The sequence below is a fragment of the Choloepus didactylus genome, chromosome 9 (assembly GCF_015220235.1).
Source record: "Choloepus didactylus isolate mChoDid1 chromosome 9, mChoDid1.pri, whole genome shotgun sequence".
NCBI classification, from domain to species: domain Eukaryota; kingdom Metazoa; phylum Chordata; class Mammalia; order Pilosa; family Megalonychidae; genus Choloepus; species Choloepus didactylus.
This window is the reverse complement of record NC_051315.1, coordinates 95,660,072-95,675,941: the sequence shown is the minus strand read 5'-3', so window position 1 is coordinate 95,675,941 and position 15,870 is coordinate 95,660,072. Positions and strand designations below refer to the sequence as shown.

The 15,870-nt window shown below is 46.3% G+C and overlaps 1 protein-coding gene across 15 annotated transcripts in view; it reads right to left on the bottom strand.

Moving 5' to 3' along the window:
• NBEAL1 (neurobeachin like 1) overlaps positions 1–15,870 on the bottom strand; it is a 281,631-nt gene that overhangs the window by 65,889 nt on the left and 199,872 nt on the right. For all 15 annotated transcript variants that reach the window (XR_005218944.1, XM_037850425.1, XM_037850424.1 and 12 more), the window contains one exon: positions 91–248. Coding sequence is in view for 14 of the 15 variants with exons in the window: in XM_037850425.1 (XP_037706353.1) it covers positions 91–248 (158 nt within the window). In the remaining variant the exon portion in view is untranslated. The remainder of the gene's footprint in view (positions 1–90; positions 249–15,870) is intronic.

Sequence of the window (15,870 nt, the reverse complement as noted above, 5' to 3'; positions counted from 1 at the left end):
TTCACAAAAAGACAGAGAAATTAATTAAAAGCATTCATTTATAAACAACTTTAAAGAAAAAAGAGCAATTAATAAATTAAATATTCCCACCTTTTGGCCCAAGGTCCCCTTTCACATGTTAGATACACCTGTATTGCTTTCCAGCATCTCAGAGTGGCTAATTGCTGACTGCTAAGTTGTCTAAGCATATTATTGTACCTTAAGCTCTCTTGGCGTGCTTTTCGATTAAACGGCTCCACAAAAAACTCCTGAAAGAAACAGCAGTAAATAATAGCATTGAATCATATATTTACAGGTACATTTAAATTCCAATGCCATAATTTTGAAAAATTAACCCAATAAAATCATTCAGTATGAGAAAGAAGCTGGTAACCGCCAGCTTTTTTTATTCCATTAGAATCATTTTCTTTGATGAAGTAAGATTATTAGCATAATAATCAACACCTAATGAACAATAAACATATAAAGAATGTCAAAATCTGAAAGTGACTCAACACAGGATTTTTTTTTTTTTAAGTTCAGTTTTATTGAAATATATTCACATACCATACAATCATCCATGGTCTACAATCAACTGTTCACAGCATGATCATATAGTTACGCATTCATCACCACAATCTATTTCTGAACATTTTCCTTACATCAGAAAGAATCAGAACAAAAAATAAAAGTGAAAAAAGAACACCCAAACCATCCCATCCCACCCTATTTGTCATTTAATTTTTATCCCCATTTTTCTACTCATCCATCCATACACTAGATAAAGGGGGTGTGATCCACAAGGTTTTCACAATCACACTGTCACCCCTTGTAATCTACATTATTATATAACTGTCTTCAGGAGTCCAGACTGCTGGGTTGAAGTTTGGTAGTTTCAGGTATTTACTTCTAGCTATTTCAATACATTAAAACTCTAAGAGGTATTATCTATATAGTGCATTAAGAATGTCCACCAGAGTGACCTCTCAACTCCATTTGAAATCTCTCAGCCACTGAAACTATTTCATCTCATTTTGCATCCCCCTTTCGGTCAAGAAGATACTCTCAGTTCCACAATGCCGGGTCCAGATTCATCCCCGGGAGTCATATCCTGCATTGCCAGGGAGATTTACACCCCTGGGAGTCGGGTCCCACGTAGCGGGGAGAGCAGTGAGTTCACCTGTGGAGGTGGCTCAGTTAGAGAGAGAGAGGGCCACATCTGAGCAACAAAGAGGTACTCAGGGGGAGATTCTTAGGCACAATTATATGCAAGTTTAGCCTCTCCTTTGCAGTAATGAGCTTCATAAGGGCAAGTCCCATGATCAAGGGCTCAGCACATCAAACTGCCAGTCCCAATGTTTGTGACAACATCAACACCAGTCCAGGTGAGGAAGTCCAACACTTCTGCACCTTCCCCCAGCTCCTCGGGACTGGGGGGGTGGGGTGGGGAAGCTGTAAATATATTCTTTATTATCTGCCCAAATTACTTTGGGATGTGTCACTATTTCACTCTAGCTTATACTAACCTACCGTATCTCACTTCCTATTCAAAGTTCCATGTAATTGTGGTGTATGAACAAACCGACTGTAGAGTTGTACTGTTTAGAAAATATAGACCCTGTACCAAATAGACATGTCTTCCCTTGGTCTCATTCAACACAGGATTTTGAAACTCAGAATTATTAACCTCTTATTTGGGATCTTTTTATTTATAAGACATCTGCAATGAGACTCAAGTTTAAAGGAAATAGAGTAACTACATTCTCTACGGCTATCCATGGCCCAAAAGGAAATGCCAGAGACAAAAGAAATCTATGGGAGCAAATCTCCCATGATGAAAGTTTCATCATTTGGATTGCTGCTATCTGAATTGCATCCTAGCTAGCAAATGAATTAATATACTTATCTTTTTCCAGTTTTCAGGATAAAATATGCTTTAATAGTAGTTTCTACCAAGATATAATTTGAAGCTCTAAAATTAAAGTTTTATAATTTTCAAAGAGACAAGTGGTTAGACCGACTTATTTAAATCATACTGATATTTATCTACTAGGAACTAAAAAGTAAGCATTAATTTGTTGCAAACAAATCAACACTGAATTACATTGAAAAGACTTAAAGAAATAGATCAAACAATTTTAGAGAAAGGCAGTACAGCAGTAAATAGTTAAGAATATAAACTTTGGAGTTCAGCCCAGGGACAAATCTTAGCTTCTTAACTCTTTGGGGCACATTGCTCTCACCTCTAAACTGAAGGTGACAATAGTCATCATCATAAAGATTAAGATTTAAAGTGGTTTATACAGTGCCAGTAAAAACATAGCAGGCCAGTAAAAAATAGCAGGCTCTCAATAAATAGAAAGAAACAACATGTTATAACTGTTATTATAATTATTACCAGAATTGTAAAACCATGATTTGGGATAGTGTTATCAAGAATTTAAAACAAAACCGTGCTGAGAAAACTGAGGAAGTCCTGACAGCTCCATGATATTTAAACATCAGTTTGACAGTTTTGAAGTTCAAGTATACAAGGATATTCTTAACTTAGGTTTTCCTACAAAAGCTATTATTAAATTTACACAGAAAATGTTGGTGGGACTATAAAGTGGTAGAGCTTGTCTAAGGACAATGTAACTGTTGTGATGGTTGGCAGGCTTTATGGACCCCAGAAAAGTATGTTCTTAAAGTTATTAATCCATTCCTGTGGATGTGGACCCACCGTAAGCAGGATCTTGTGGTGAGTAAGCTATTAACTTAAGATGTGGCCCACCTCATTTAGGCTGGGTCTTAATCCTCTTACTGGAGTCCTTTATAAGAGAATGAAACAGAGAAAAAGACACAGAAGCTGAGAGAGAAAGCCACACAGAGAGGAAGTCACTGAAACCAGAAGCTGGAAGGCAGCAGACAACAGCCATGTGCCTTGACATGTGACAGAGGAGTCCAGGATGGCTGGCAGCCTGTCTTCAGGAAGAAGGTATCATCTTGATGATGTCTGGGTTTTGACATTTACACAGCCACAGAACTGTAAGCTTGTAAACTAATAAATCCCCACTGTCAAAAGCCAGCACATTTCTGGTATATTGCATTTTGGCAGCCCAGACGACTAAAACAACTGTATTTGTCATAATTTGTAATTCCATTTATTCTAGGGAAGTCACTCTGGATAAGCACAAAAATAAAAGCACAAAGATATGGATGTCCAATATTACTTAACATAAAGAAAAAAATCTAGCAAATTAGGTCCATAAGGGAAATAAATTTATTTAAAGATGTTTATGATCACAACACAACAGAATACTGCGTAGCCATTTAATGGTATGTAAAAATGTCCACAATATATTTTAAGTTAAAAAGGAAGCAGCAAATGAAATTGTCCTATTTTGGCTCAACAATACAAGAAAGATGTATAGCAAAAAGTTAATCAATTTAATGACATAAGGAAATGCTAACAATGAGGTGAGAAGAATAGGATAAAATATCATATATAGCGTAAGAACACATTTGTTTAAACACACACACACACAGCATAAAAAAAAAAAGACCACAAGAAAATACTGCAAAATATTAACAGTATAACTATTGACTGAGAGATTGAATTTCAAAAAAAATTTTTTTTCCTTATCAATAGAAATTTATTCTTATAATTTAAATAATGTGCCTAACAATAAAAATAAATGACTTTTAAGACCTAGAGGCAGCATTTAAGATAATCAGTTCCAAACCCTTTGCTTTACAGATGTGGAATCTGGGGCCCAAAGAGATTAATTAGGTTGCCCCCATGATAATATAGCTAGTAAGTATTACAGCTGATACTAGAAATCAGATTTCCTAACTTGGCTCCTTCAAATAGACAATGGGTAACATGACGGAAATAATATTATTGTTAGAAGCCTTAGCGACAATAAAAACAAATGAGTCAAAAAAAGTTTCCATTTATTATCCTGTCAGCTTTTTTATTATACATTCTTTTTTATTTGTTAGTGCATCCTAGTCTATCTTAAATTAATACTTTTACCACTTCAGAAACAATGATAGAAACTTAAAATAGTGTAACTCCATCTAATTCCCTCTTACCTTCTGTGTTATGGCTGTATACTCTATTTCTATAAATGTTTTAACCCTATAACATATTATTATTATTTTGAATAATTACCATTCATTCATATCTCCTTACGTATTTCCTTCCTGCAGTTCTCTGCTTCCATTTGGGTTTGAAGAAGGCCCTTTAATATTTCCTCTTATTTTATTCACCTTTTTGTAATCTAAAACACCTTCCTTCCTCCGTTCCTCCCTCCCTCCCTTCCTCCCTGTCTTCCTTCCCTCCTTCCTTCCTTCCTAATTGTATGGTATGTGAATATATCTAAAGAAAATTCAGTTTTATTGAGGTATATTCACATACCATACAATTATCCAAGGTGTACAACCTTTCACCGTACTATCATATAGTTGTGCATTCATCACTCTAATCTATTTTTGAACATTTTCCTTACACCAGAAAGAATAAAAATAAGAATAAAAAATAAAAGTAAAAAAGAACACCCCAATCATCCCCTCAATCCCACCCTATTTTTCATTTAGTTTTTGTCCCCATTTTTCTACTCATCCATCCGTACACTGGATACAGGAAGTGTGATCCTCAAGGTTTTCACAATCACACTGTCACCTCTTGTAGGCTACAGTTATACAATCATTTTCAAGAGTCAAGGCTATTGGGTAGGAGTTTGATAGTTTCAGGTGTTTCCTTCTAGCTATTTCAATACACTAAAACCTAAAAAGGGATATCTATATAGTACATAAGAATGCCCACCACAGTGACTTTTTGACTCCATTTGAAATCTCTCAGCCAGTGAAACTTTATCTTGTTTCATTTTGCATCCCCATTTTGGTCAAGAAGATGTTCTCTATCCACAATGCCGGGTCCAGATTCATCCCCCGGAGTCATATCCTGCATTGCCAGGGAGATTTACACCTCTGAGAGTCAGGTCCCACATAGGGGGGAGGGCAGTGAGTTCACCTGTAAAATGGCTTTATTTTGCCTCCACTTTCTTTTTTAATGCAAAATATGGCTTTACAATTATCACAATATCTAAAATAAACATAACTTTGTTTACAATTACAATATATATATATTTTGAAATTGTTTATTTTAAAATTATTTTAAAATTATCTTTCTAACCATGAAACAATTGGATGTCACTTTATGGTTTTTCATTGAAAACATATTACATTGTAAATAGAATTTCAAAGTTAGACTAGATGTGATCAAAATCTAAGGACAATATTAAAAATGGATAGGCAAGATTCATCTGGTGAGGTTAATCTAAAGGATGCATAACCATGTTATGTCGGATGCTTGTAAAAGGTGGTAACGTTGTGCTTTTATTCAACTAAGGTACACACCAAAACCTTAGGTTTTATATAGCTGTCAAGCTCCCATCTGGAAAGGGACAGTTTTCTATTTTACATCTAAATTTACTTTAAATAACTGAAGTGCAAGTCAACTGTTATTTAAAGGAATTTATCAATCAAATAATAGCTGTATCATTTAGTACCTGAAAATAAAACTAGTGGTAGAACTGGGTATCTGGAGGTGTGGAGCATGTGGAAGTTTTCTCCATGGGGTTTGTATTAATTTTGCAACTGTCTTGTAAGCTTGAAATTATTTCAAAATAAAAAGTTAAAAAAAAGAACTAGGACAGTGATAGTTGAATAATGTCTCACAAATAGACAACTGGAGAAAATAATGACTGTACACAATTTGGAAGTTGTTAAAGTGATGACTCAGAAGGTTGAACAGTACAAGCCATGCTTTTCCAGTTAAAAGCTCAAAAGAGGAGTGCAAAAAAAAAAAATTAAAGTTTTTTTTAAAAATTGTAAGATAAGGAACACCTGAAATTTAAATTTAAAAAGCTTCTCTCAGGGCTAGGCCTGCCTATAATTGTGCCTAAGAGCCTCCTCCCGAATGCCTCTTTGTTGCTCAGATGTGGCCCTCTCTCTCTAGCTAAGCCAACTTGGCAGGTGAAATCACTGCCCTCTGCCCTACATGGGATCTGACACCCAGGGGAATAAATCTCCCTGGCAACATGGAATATGACTCCCGGGGAGGAATCTAGACCCTGCATCGTGGGATGGAGAACATCTTCTTGACCAAAAGGGGGATGTGAAAGTGCGGGTGACTGAGCTTGTACCTCGGCTTGCCAGGCCTGGGCCAGGGGACCTGATCACCCCCTGGGGAGGGTAGTAGGTACGGGCGTGAGTGCCCTCTGCAGCCCCCCCGAGCCTGGGGAGCGAGGTCAAGGCAGCTCCCTTTTCCTCACCCAAAATGCCACTGGCAGGGGAGGCTTGCCGGAGGAAACCGCCTTTCTCCCAACTGCCCTTTCCCCACTTCCTTATCTTACCCACACACTCCCTTGTGCCAAGGCCACTCCTGCCACCGCCAGCGCGCATGCACCGTGGCCAGAACAACCCCCGCCCCGCTGCAACGGCTCCTGCGTTCTCTCAGAACCAATCCTAGCCCCTATCCCTTCAGTATTGCCATTTAAGGCTGCTTCACCTCCTTTCCAGCCCTGCCCTTTTTACCAGCCTATATAACCTGTAATCACCCCTGAATAAATCTCTTTGGCGCATACTCCTACTGGATGAAGAGTGTCTTGTCCTTATCGCCGCCCTCCACACCTTGCACGCCTCCCGCCGAGGACCCGGCCAAGTCCTCCGCCTCGCCCTCGCCTCCGGGAAAGAGCTCCCGCCGCCGGTACCCTTTAAGCAGCCCCGAGAGCTGAGGGCTCAGCTACCGGCCGCCCCTCCCCCTAGAAGCAGTAACCGCGACCGCAACTGGTGCCCCGTGTGAGGGAGTGTCTCCACACAACAGTTCGGCAGGTCGCCCGCTCGCCCGGACGCCTCTCCAGCTTCCCGTTTCCTCGCCTGCAAGGTAAGGGCCGCCTCTCCTTCGCCGCTTCCGGAGCCGTGGGAGGTTCACTGCTCCGAAGCCGCGCCTCCCTTCCCCCACGCTCTCTTCGTCCTCTTGTATGCGCGCTTCTATGACCCCCGTTCCTCCTAACGCTCTCCCTCTTCCCCTCCATTACTTTGCTGTAGTTCTTTGTATCTTTATTTCCTCATTTGGTGCCGTGTGCCTCTTTGCAACCGCCCCCCCCCCCGACTACTCCCGTTGCCAGAGGGCACTGCTTTCCGCTCTCGCCGTCTCCTTCGGCCTTGCGGCCACAGTTTATCTCATTCTCTCTGCTCGGTAAACAACCCCCCCCTCCTCCCCCCTCAGCTATGGGTAATCGTCTATCTACGTGCCAGGCACCTCAAGTTTGTGCTCTAGCGGGTCTCCTAGACACTCATCGCTGTAAAGTGTCTGTCCGGCAGCTTCAAGTATACTGGGACCTCCTGCTGCCCTTTAACCCATGGCTCACCACTTGCCATCTTTGGGACCCTGTTACTTATGATCGCCTTATTGATCGGGTCACCAACGCCATGGAACATGAGAGCAAGCGCTTCCCTCCCGGCTTGCTCCCCACTTTGATAACCATCCGCTCCTGCCTTCAAGGCTCCCTCCCCCCTGATCGAGGCCCCGTTAAATCCAAGGAGGCCCTATCAACCCAGCCAACAGATTCAGATAGCGATACTAATTCAAATCATGACTCGGACACGGAGTCCTTAGTCGAGCAGATTAACAACGCGCTCGAGGTGACTCCCAAAAAGCAAAATAACACTGCGCCACGCCAAGATGGCGAACTTCCTCCTTCTTCTTCCATCGAGGGGAGGAAATGCTCCGGCGATGACATCAGCCCTAAGCTGAGCCGGAAACCGCATATGCGTTACCCCGCCCTTCCACAGGGCGGAGTTAGTCCACCATCTTATGCCTTGAACCCCGCCCTTTCACAGGGCGGGGCTGATCCACCATCTTGTGTCTTAGCCACGCCCACCGCGCCGCCATCTTGCGACGCTTGGGGCCTCCCACTCCCACCTCCCCCTTCGGCGAGCTCCCCCTCGGAGCCGCTACCGGCAGCTGCCGCCGCTCCTTCCACCCCGCCGACTAACAACCCCTGGCTGCCTTCTACACCTCAAGGCAACTCTTGGGGCAACGCTCCCCCTACCCCCACTCCCGCGCCAAGCCCTCTGCAAGCGCGTCCTCCTTTCTCTCGTGCTTTTCGCTGCTTTCCTCTTAACCTTGCCCCCACCCCACAGAAACCGTATGACTGGTATCCCATTGACTCAGATACTATCAAGCAGCTTCGCAGGGCCGTCAGGGAGGACGGGTTAGGTAGCCCATACGCTTCCCAAATACTGCAGGATCTCGGCATGGACTATTGCATCCCCCAAGACTGGGCCTCGCTTGCCCGTTCCATTCTTAACCCCGGTCAGTTTGTTGACTGGCGTGCTCACTTCCAGGCAGAAGCAGCTCAGCAAAGTGAGCAAGACGCAGCCCTTGGAGTCTATCATCCCCCTGAAGCCTATTTGGGCACTGGAGCATTTCTAAATGCGTCTGCTTATATTAATGTCCCTGCCACCTTCTGGACTGTCCTCAGAGGCATCGCCTTACGCGCGTTTGCCAATTGCTCTGCCCGTCGACCTGACAAATTTACCAAGCTCCTCCAGGAGCCAAACGAACCTTTTGCCACCTTCGTTTCCAGGGTTGAAGAGGCCTGTGCTAGAAAAGTTACCGACCCCCAAGCCCAGTTAGCGCTCACCCGCGAACTCATTCTAGAAGGAGCTAACCCCCCCTGTAAGCAAGCCATTCTTCCCTTGCGGGAAAAAAGGATAGATGACTGGGTTCTCGCCTGCAGCGCCTTTAATCCAGCTGCCACGTCCCTAGCCCAGGCTGTCTCTGGCGCCGTCACTGCCGCCTTGGCCGCCACCACCGGCTGCTTTAAATGCGGGCAAAGCGGTCATTTTGCCAGGGAATGCCCCAATACGGAGGTCAAACGCCCGCCTCCCATGCAACGCAATGGGCGCCCCCCCTCCCACTCCATGCCCGCGCTGCCAACGTGGTTATCACTGGGCGCGCGATTGCAAAAGCAGCCACAGAGACCTTAACGAGAAAGATTTAAAAAAAATTCTGCTATCCCTGGTGCCCTGGCGGTAGTCAACACCAAAGCACTGAGCAGGCTTTAAACTCCAAGCGGGGCAAGCCTCAGCCCCGCCCCTAAGAGGCAGCGTGCCGGCCGGTTCCAATAAAACTAATCAATGCTCCAACAATAAAACGCTTCTCTGGACAGTCCCCCTCACTCCAGAAAAACCTACTCGTAAGTTAAAAATAGAGGGGCAATGGTACACAGGCACGCTCGATTCAGGGGCAGAAATCTCTTGCATGCCCGCTCAATATGCCACCATGTGCATGGTTCTTGATGGTCCCTCGGTAGTGGGAGCCACTGGCACCTCTACTTCTCTTCAAGCCATAAGACCCATTAAGTGGGAGGATGGAGAAGGCCACTCAGGTACCTTCCGCCCGTTATTTCTACACACCATAGACCAAATTTTATGGGGCCGTGACATCCTCGCCGCCTCTGGGGCAGTGCTTACCACGCAGCCCCCCCAATAATGTGCGCCACTGCTCGTTTAACACCTCCAGCGCCCGTTCCTCTGCAGTGGGATACTGAGGAACCTATATGGGTGGAGCAGTGGCCCCTTCCCACGCATAAATTGGTAGTACTCCAAGCCCTCGTACAAGAACAATTGAATGCTGGCCACATAGAACCTTCTACTAGTCCCAATAATTCGCCAGTATTTGTTATTCATAAAAAAACCACAGGGAAATTTAGGCTCCTCAATGATCTGCGGGAAATCAATAAGCATATTCTTCCCATGGGTTCCCCGCAGCCTGGCCTTCCCCATCCGGTAGCCATCCCGGCTCACTATCACGTAGCCACCATTGACATCAAAGACTGTTTCTTTTCCATCCCGCTACATGAGCGAGACCGCCCGCGCTTTGCCTTTACAGTTCCCATCCCCAATCACGCGGGCGCGGCTAATAGGTACCAATGGAAAGTCCTCCCTCAAGGGATGCGTAACAGTCCGGCCATCTGCCAGATGTATGTTAATCACGCAGTGGCCCCCCTGCGAAAGCAGGCCATGCTCATCCATTACATGGATGACATCTTAGTGGCCTCTGAAGACGCCGAGACGCTTCCTCTAATCCTCAAAGACCTCACCACTAATTTAGCTGACCTCGGCCTAACGATTCAACTCGATAAAGTTCAAATTGTGCCACCATTAGCCTTCTTAGGGTTTAGTATTGATAAAACCATTACCCCGTCCGCTCCCCAGCTGGACATACCGGACCGGGTCACTATCACTGAGCTTCAACAGCTCTGCGGTCAAATCAATTGGCTCCGCTCTGCGTTGCCGATCACCACAGCGCAGCTCCAACCACTCTTTATGCTGCTGAGTGTCCCTGAAGCCCCGCCGCTAGCAATCTCCCGGCGCATTAAGCTCACCCAGGAGGCAAAGGAGGCCATTGCTGCCATTAACAAGGCGCTCGCCGCCTGCTGTCTCAACAGGTTCAGCACTAGAGAGGGCAATCTTATAGCACTCATCCTCCCTACGCCCGGCACACCCATGGGCTGCCTGTGGCAGGAAGGCCCTCTACTTTGGGCGCATCCCGCTAAAAGTCGACTTAGGAAGATTTGCCCCGCAGTGCGGCTCTGGATCAGCCTAGCTTCAGATCTAGTTACCTTGGCTGTTCATGTATTCGGAGAGCCGCCAGAAAAAATTGTTTGGCCCCTAGACACAGGCCAAACCCGCCTGCTTATACGTGACAACCCGGACATGCAAATCCTTTTAGAAGGATTCCAGGGGGAATTCAGCTGCCACTATCCTAGCCATCGGCTGTTACAGGGACTCGCCAAGCTTCCCTTCCGCAGCCCCTTCCATCCTTTCCCCTCCTCTGCACCCATCCCGGGTGCCAATACCGTCTTTACTGACGCCTCCAAAACCCGTTTCGCCTTCCTCTCTTATTCGCAGGACCATCCGGAACCCCGCCTATTCAGTTATGTCAACCTTCATTCGGTCCAAGTGGGGGAAATTCTGGCAGTGTCATACGCACTAAACGCCCACTGCAACCACCCAGTAAACATTTTCACTGACAGCCTCTACACGTATCAGGTCTGCCGAGTCCTTGCATTTTCCACCTTTTTCCCTGGGAACTCGGCCATCGATAAAGCACTTTCTAACCTCAGAAGCATCTTAGAGCATAGACAAGATCCTTGGTTCGTTAGCCACATTCGTAGTCACTCAGGCCTTCCGGGGCCCTTGGCTAATGGCAACAGTATAGTAAACCAAGCGGTCTCAGCTCAGACTACCCAAGCTATGCTAACTCACACAGCGGCCCCTCCGGGGGACGCTGTTAACCAGGCCAAGTTATTGCATTCCAGGTTTCACTTTTCGGCTACGTCGTTACATCATCTATGTGACCTTCCCTTAAATACCTGTAAACATCTTGTCCGCAATTGTGCAACTTGTGCACCCTTTGCGCCACTTGGCCCCTTACAACCTCAAGGAGTCAACCCACGAGGCTTAAAACCAAATTCTAGATGGCAAATGGATGTAACTCATGTTCCGTCCTTTGGGCGCCTCAAGTATGTACATGTAATGATTGACACCTTTTCGGCCATGTGTTATGCAGTCCCCCTTGCCGGGGAAACGGCCAAATATTGTATCAAAGCCCTGAGACAAGGAATTCTCTTCATGGGAGTCCCTTGGGACCTAAAAACAGACAATGGGCCTGCCTATCGCAGTGCCTCTTTTGCGGCTTTTCTCCAGTTATATAACATCACCCATCATTTCGGCATCCCCTATAATCCACAGGGGCAAGCCATTGTAGAAGCAATCCATCGCCGCTTAAAAATACAGATTGAGAAAGAAAGGGCAATGCTCCCCCAGGCAACTCCAGGGGACCTTGTTATAGCAGCCCTTATTCACCTTAATCTACTCACATTCAATAAGGAAGGGCTTTCGCCCCTACATAAACATTGGGGGCCCTCGTATAGGCCCACCCAGGCCCCGATGGTTTACTGGAAGGACCCGGAGAATAATACCTGGAAAGGTCCCTCCCCACTTCTCGCCCAGGGGCGCGGGTTTGCTTGTGTTTTCCCAGATGATGCAGCACAACCAATATGGATCCCAGGAAGGGCAATCCGGCCCGCCACCAGCAACCACGCGTTCAACGAGACGGGAACGCCGTCGTCTCCGCAGCCTGGTGCACCAGATGACAACAGTACACCTGGGCCTGAACCCCAGTCCGAGCAGAGCGCAGCAGCGGCGAGAAATTAGAAAAATTATACGCCTCTATAAACAGGCAAAACACCATGTCATACACCCTCTCAACCCTCACCCAAGCATAACCTCCCTTCTAATGGTTATGTTAGTTCTTGCCTCTTCTACCCAGGGCGATCCCCACCAGCCTTGGAAGTGGACCCTTGCGCGTTGGAAAGACTCCACAATAATTTTTTCCAACACCACAGCAGGATCTCCCTCCTTCGTCTTTTATGCCATTGATCTGTTTGTCCCTCCTAATCCAAAACTTCCTAGTTATCCAGGCAGCCTAAATATTCAGGATTATTATATGTGTCCAGCTTCAAATCCTGGAAAATCATACTGCAAATCCCCAACAAACTATTACTGCCCGTACTGGGGGTGTGAAACATTAGCCACTGGCTGGAAACCTTCTGTCCCTGACAAATTTCTAAACCTCGCAGTAATCCCGTATTCTTGCCAAAATTCAGGCTATCGCTATTTCAACAGGTACCTTTGTCCTAAAAGACTAATGCTCACCATACAAAACCCTGCCGATACGTCTTGGCTCTTGGGTAAAACTTGGGGCTTCCGAATTTGGCTATCGGGGTTCGATCGGGGAACCCTTATATTCATAAGAAAGGAGGCAATAAACCAACCAAAGAAAAATACTGTTATAAAAAGGCCCTTTAACATTAGTCCCAACAAGGTCATTAACCCTCTTTTTCCACAGCCCTCCAGCCGCACCTTAGCTCCGACTAAACGCACTTCAACTACATCTCAAACCCCACCACCCCAGCTTCCTCTGCCCCCTTCTCGTTATTCCTCTCCCCTCCTCAGCCTCATCCAAGCCGCCTTTACCTCAGTAAACTCCTCCAACCCCAATTTTACCTCATCCTGCTGGCTCTGCCTCTCCACCTCTTCCTCACTATACGAGCCCATTGCCTCCAACCTCTCCTTTTCAGAAAGCACAGAAAACAGCCCCTTGGAATGCAATTGGAATACCTCTGCCGTCCCCCTGACCTTTCATTCAGTCTCCTATACGGGAAAGTGCGTCCGCCCTCGCTCCAGTAACTCTCCCGACCTCACTGCCTGTGCCAGCTACTCATCTCCCAGCAGCTCAGCAAAATTTCTCATTCCTCATAACTCCTCCCAATGGCTCTGTTCCTCTACAGGACTTACCCCCTGTCTCAGCACGAATGTCATCAGTGAATATAAAGAAACTTGCCTCCTAATTGTCCTTATCCCTAGGGTCTTATACCACAGCAAAGAAGACTTCTTCCTCCGTCTGGAAAAAACTGCAGCTCCTGCCCTTCTGCAAAAGCGAGAGCCCATCACCGCCCTCACAATTGCCTCCCTCCTAGGTCTTGCCGGCACTGGCACCGGAATCGCTGCACTAGCCAGTCAAGGCTCCGCCCTAACTCACCTCAGGGCGGCTGTTGACGAAGACATTCATCACTTACAAAACGCTATTTACCATCTAAAAAATTCTGTCAGTTCCCTCTCTGAGGTAGTGCTCCAAAACCGCCGAGGTCTTGACCTTCTCCTCCTCAAAGAAGGAGGCCTCTGCGCCGCCCTAGGAGAAGAGTGCTGTGTATATGCTAATTCCACAGGTCTCGTCGAGGACAGCCTGAAAAGAGTCCGAGAGGGACTAGAAAAGCGTAAAAGAGATCGTGAAGCCACCAGTTATTGGTCCAGTTTTTTCACTCCCATCCTCCCATACATCCTTCCTTTTCTTGGCCCCTTATTAATAATTATTCTAGCTCTCATCTTAGGACCCTGCCTCATCCGCAAAATTGTCCAGCTTGTAAGAAAACAAACGGATGCCATTTTTTCCTCGTTCGTACAAATCCAGTATCAGCGACTCGCCACCTCTGACGCCCCCCACTCCAAGATGACAGCCAACCCTCCGCGACCTCAACGCCACCGGTCGACTCGCCAACCGCGAGGCCCTTCTCAATCACCTGAACATCGCTCTCACCTCGAGTTCCAGCTTCTCTGAACCCCTGAACTTTAAACCCCTCACCTTCGCCCAACCCGCTGCAGCGAAGCCATTGTCAAGCGCCCGGGCACCACACCAACACTGAGCTCCAGCCTCGCTGAGCCACCGTCAACCCCTTTTTCCCTTCCCTAACCTCCCCCTTCCCTCACCCGTAGTGGGCCTCTCCGGTAAAGCCTCTTCCTCTAATTAGAAAAGAAAGGGGAATTGCGGGTGACTGAGCTTGTACCTCGGCTTGCCAGGCCTGGGCCAGGGGACCTGATCACCCCCTGGGGAGGGTAGTAGGTACGGGCGTGAGTGCCCTCTGCAGCCCCCCCGAGCCTGGGGAGCGAGGTCAAGGCAGCTCCCTTTTCCTCACCCAAAATGCCACTGGCAGGGGAGGCTTGCCGGAGGAAACCGCCTTTCTCCCAACTGCCCTTTCCCCACTTCCTTATCTTACCCACACACTCCCTTGTGCCAAGGCCACTCCTGCCACCGCCAGCGCGCATGCACCGTGGCCAGAACAACCCCCGCCCCGCTGCAACGGCTCCTGCGTTCTCTCAGAACCAATCCTAGCCCCTATCCCTTCAGTATTGCCATTTAAGGCTGCTTCACCTCCTTTCCAGCCCTGCCCTTTTTACCAGCCTATATAACCTGTAATCACCCCTGAATAAATCTCTTTGGCGCATACTCCTACTGGATGAAGAGTGTCTTGTCCTTATCGCCGCCCTCCACACCTTGCACGCCTCCCGCCGAGGACCCGGCCAAGTCCTCCGCCTCGCCCTCGCCTCCGGGAAAGAGCCCCCGCCGCCAGTACCCTTTAAGCAGCCCCGAGAGCTGAGGGCTCAGCTACCGGCCGCCCCTCCCCCTAGAAGCAGTAACCGCGACCGCAGAAAGGAAATGAAATAAGCTTCAGTGGCTGAGAGATTCCAAAAGGAGCTGAGAGGTCACTCTGGTGGGCACTCTTACACAGAATAAAGACAACTCTCTTTAGGTTTAATGAATTGGAACACCTAGCAGTAGATATCTGAAACTATCAAACTACAACCCAGAACCCTTCAATCTTGAAGATGATTGTATAATAATGTAGCTTATGAGGGGTGACAATGTGACTGAGAAAGCCATATGGACTATACTCCCCTTTGTCCAGAGTATGGATCAAGAGTAGAAAAATGGGGGCAAAAAAAACACAAATAAACAAAAGGCACCCAGTGTTCTTTTTTTACTTTAATTGTTATTTTTCACTTTAATTTTTATTCTTATTATTTTTGTGTGTATGGTAATGAAAATGTTCAAAAATTAATTTTGGTGATGAATGCACAACTATATAATGGTACAGTGAACAACTGAATGTACACTTTGTATGACTGCATGGTATGTGAATATATCTCAGTAAAATTGAATTTAAAAAAAGCTGCTCTCAGGTCACTCCATCCACCTCCCCAAATGAAATGATCAAAATGCTTTTTCATTGTACAATTTTTTTCAATGAACTCTGTTTCATTTGCAAAACTGCATCTCATAAGTCTTGTCGCCTACTCAATCACCACACTTGACCAATGAGCAACAAAGAGGTGAGTAAGGAACAGTATTAGTTACCAGAGGATGATATTGATAGGAACAGCCCTGGAATTTGGGGTTCTGCCTTAGTCAGTGTACCTGAACCCTGAGAATAG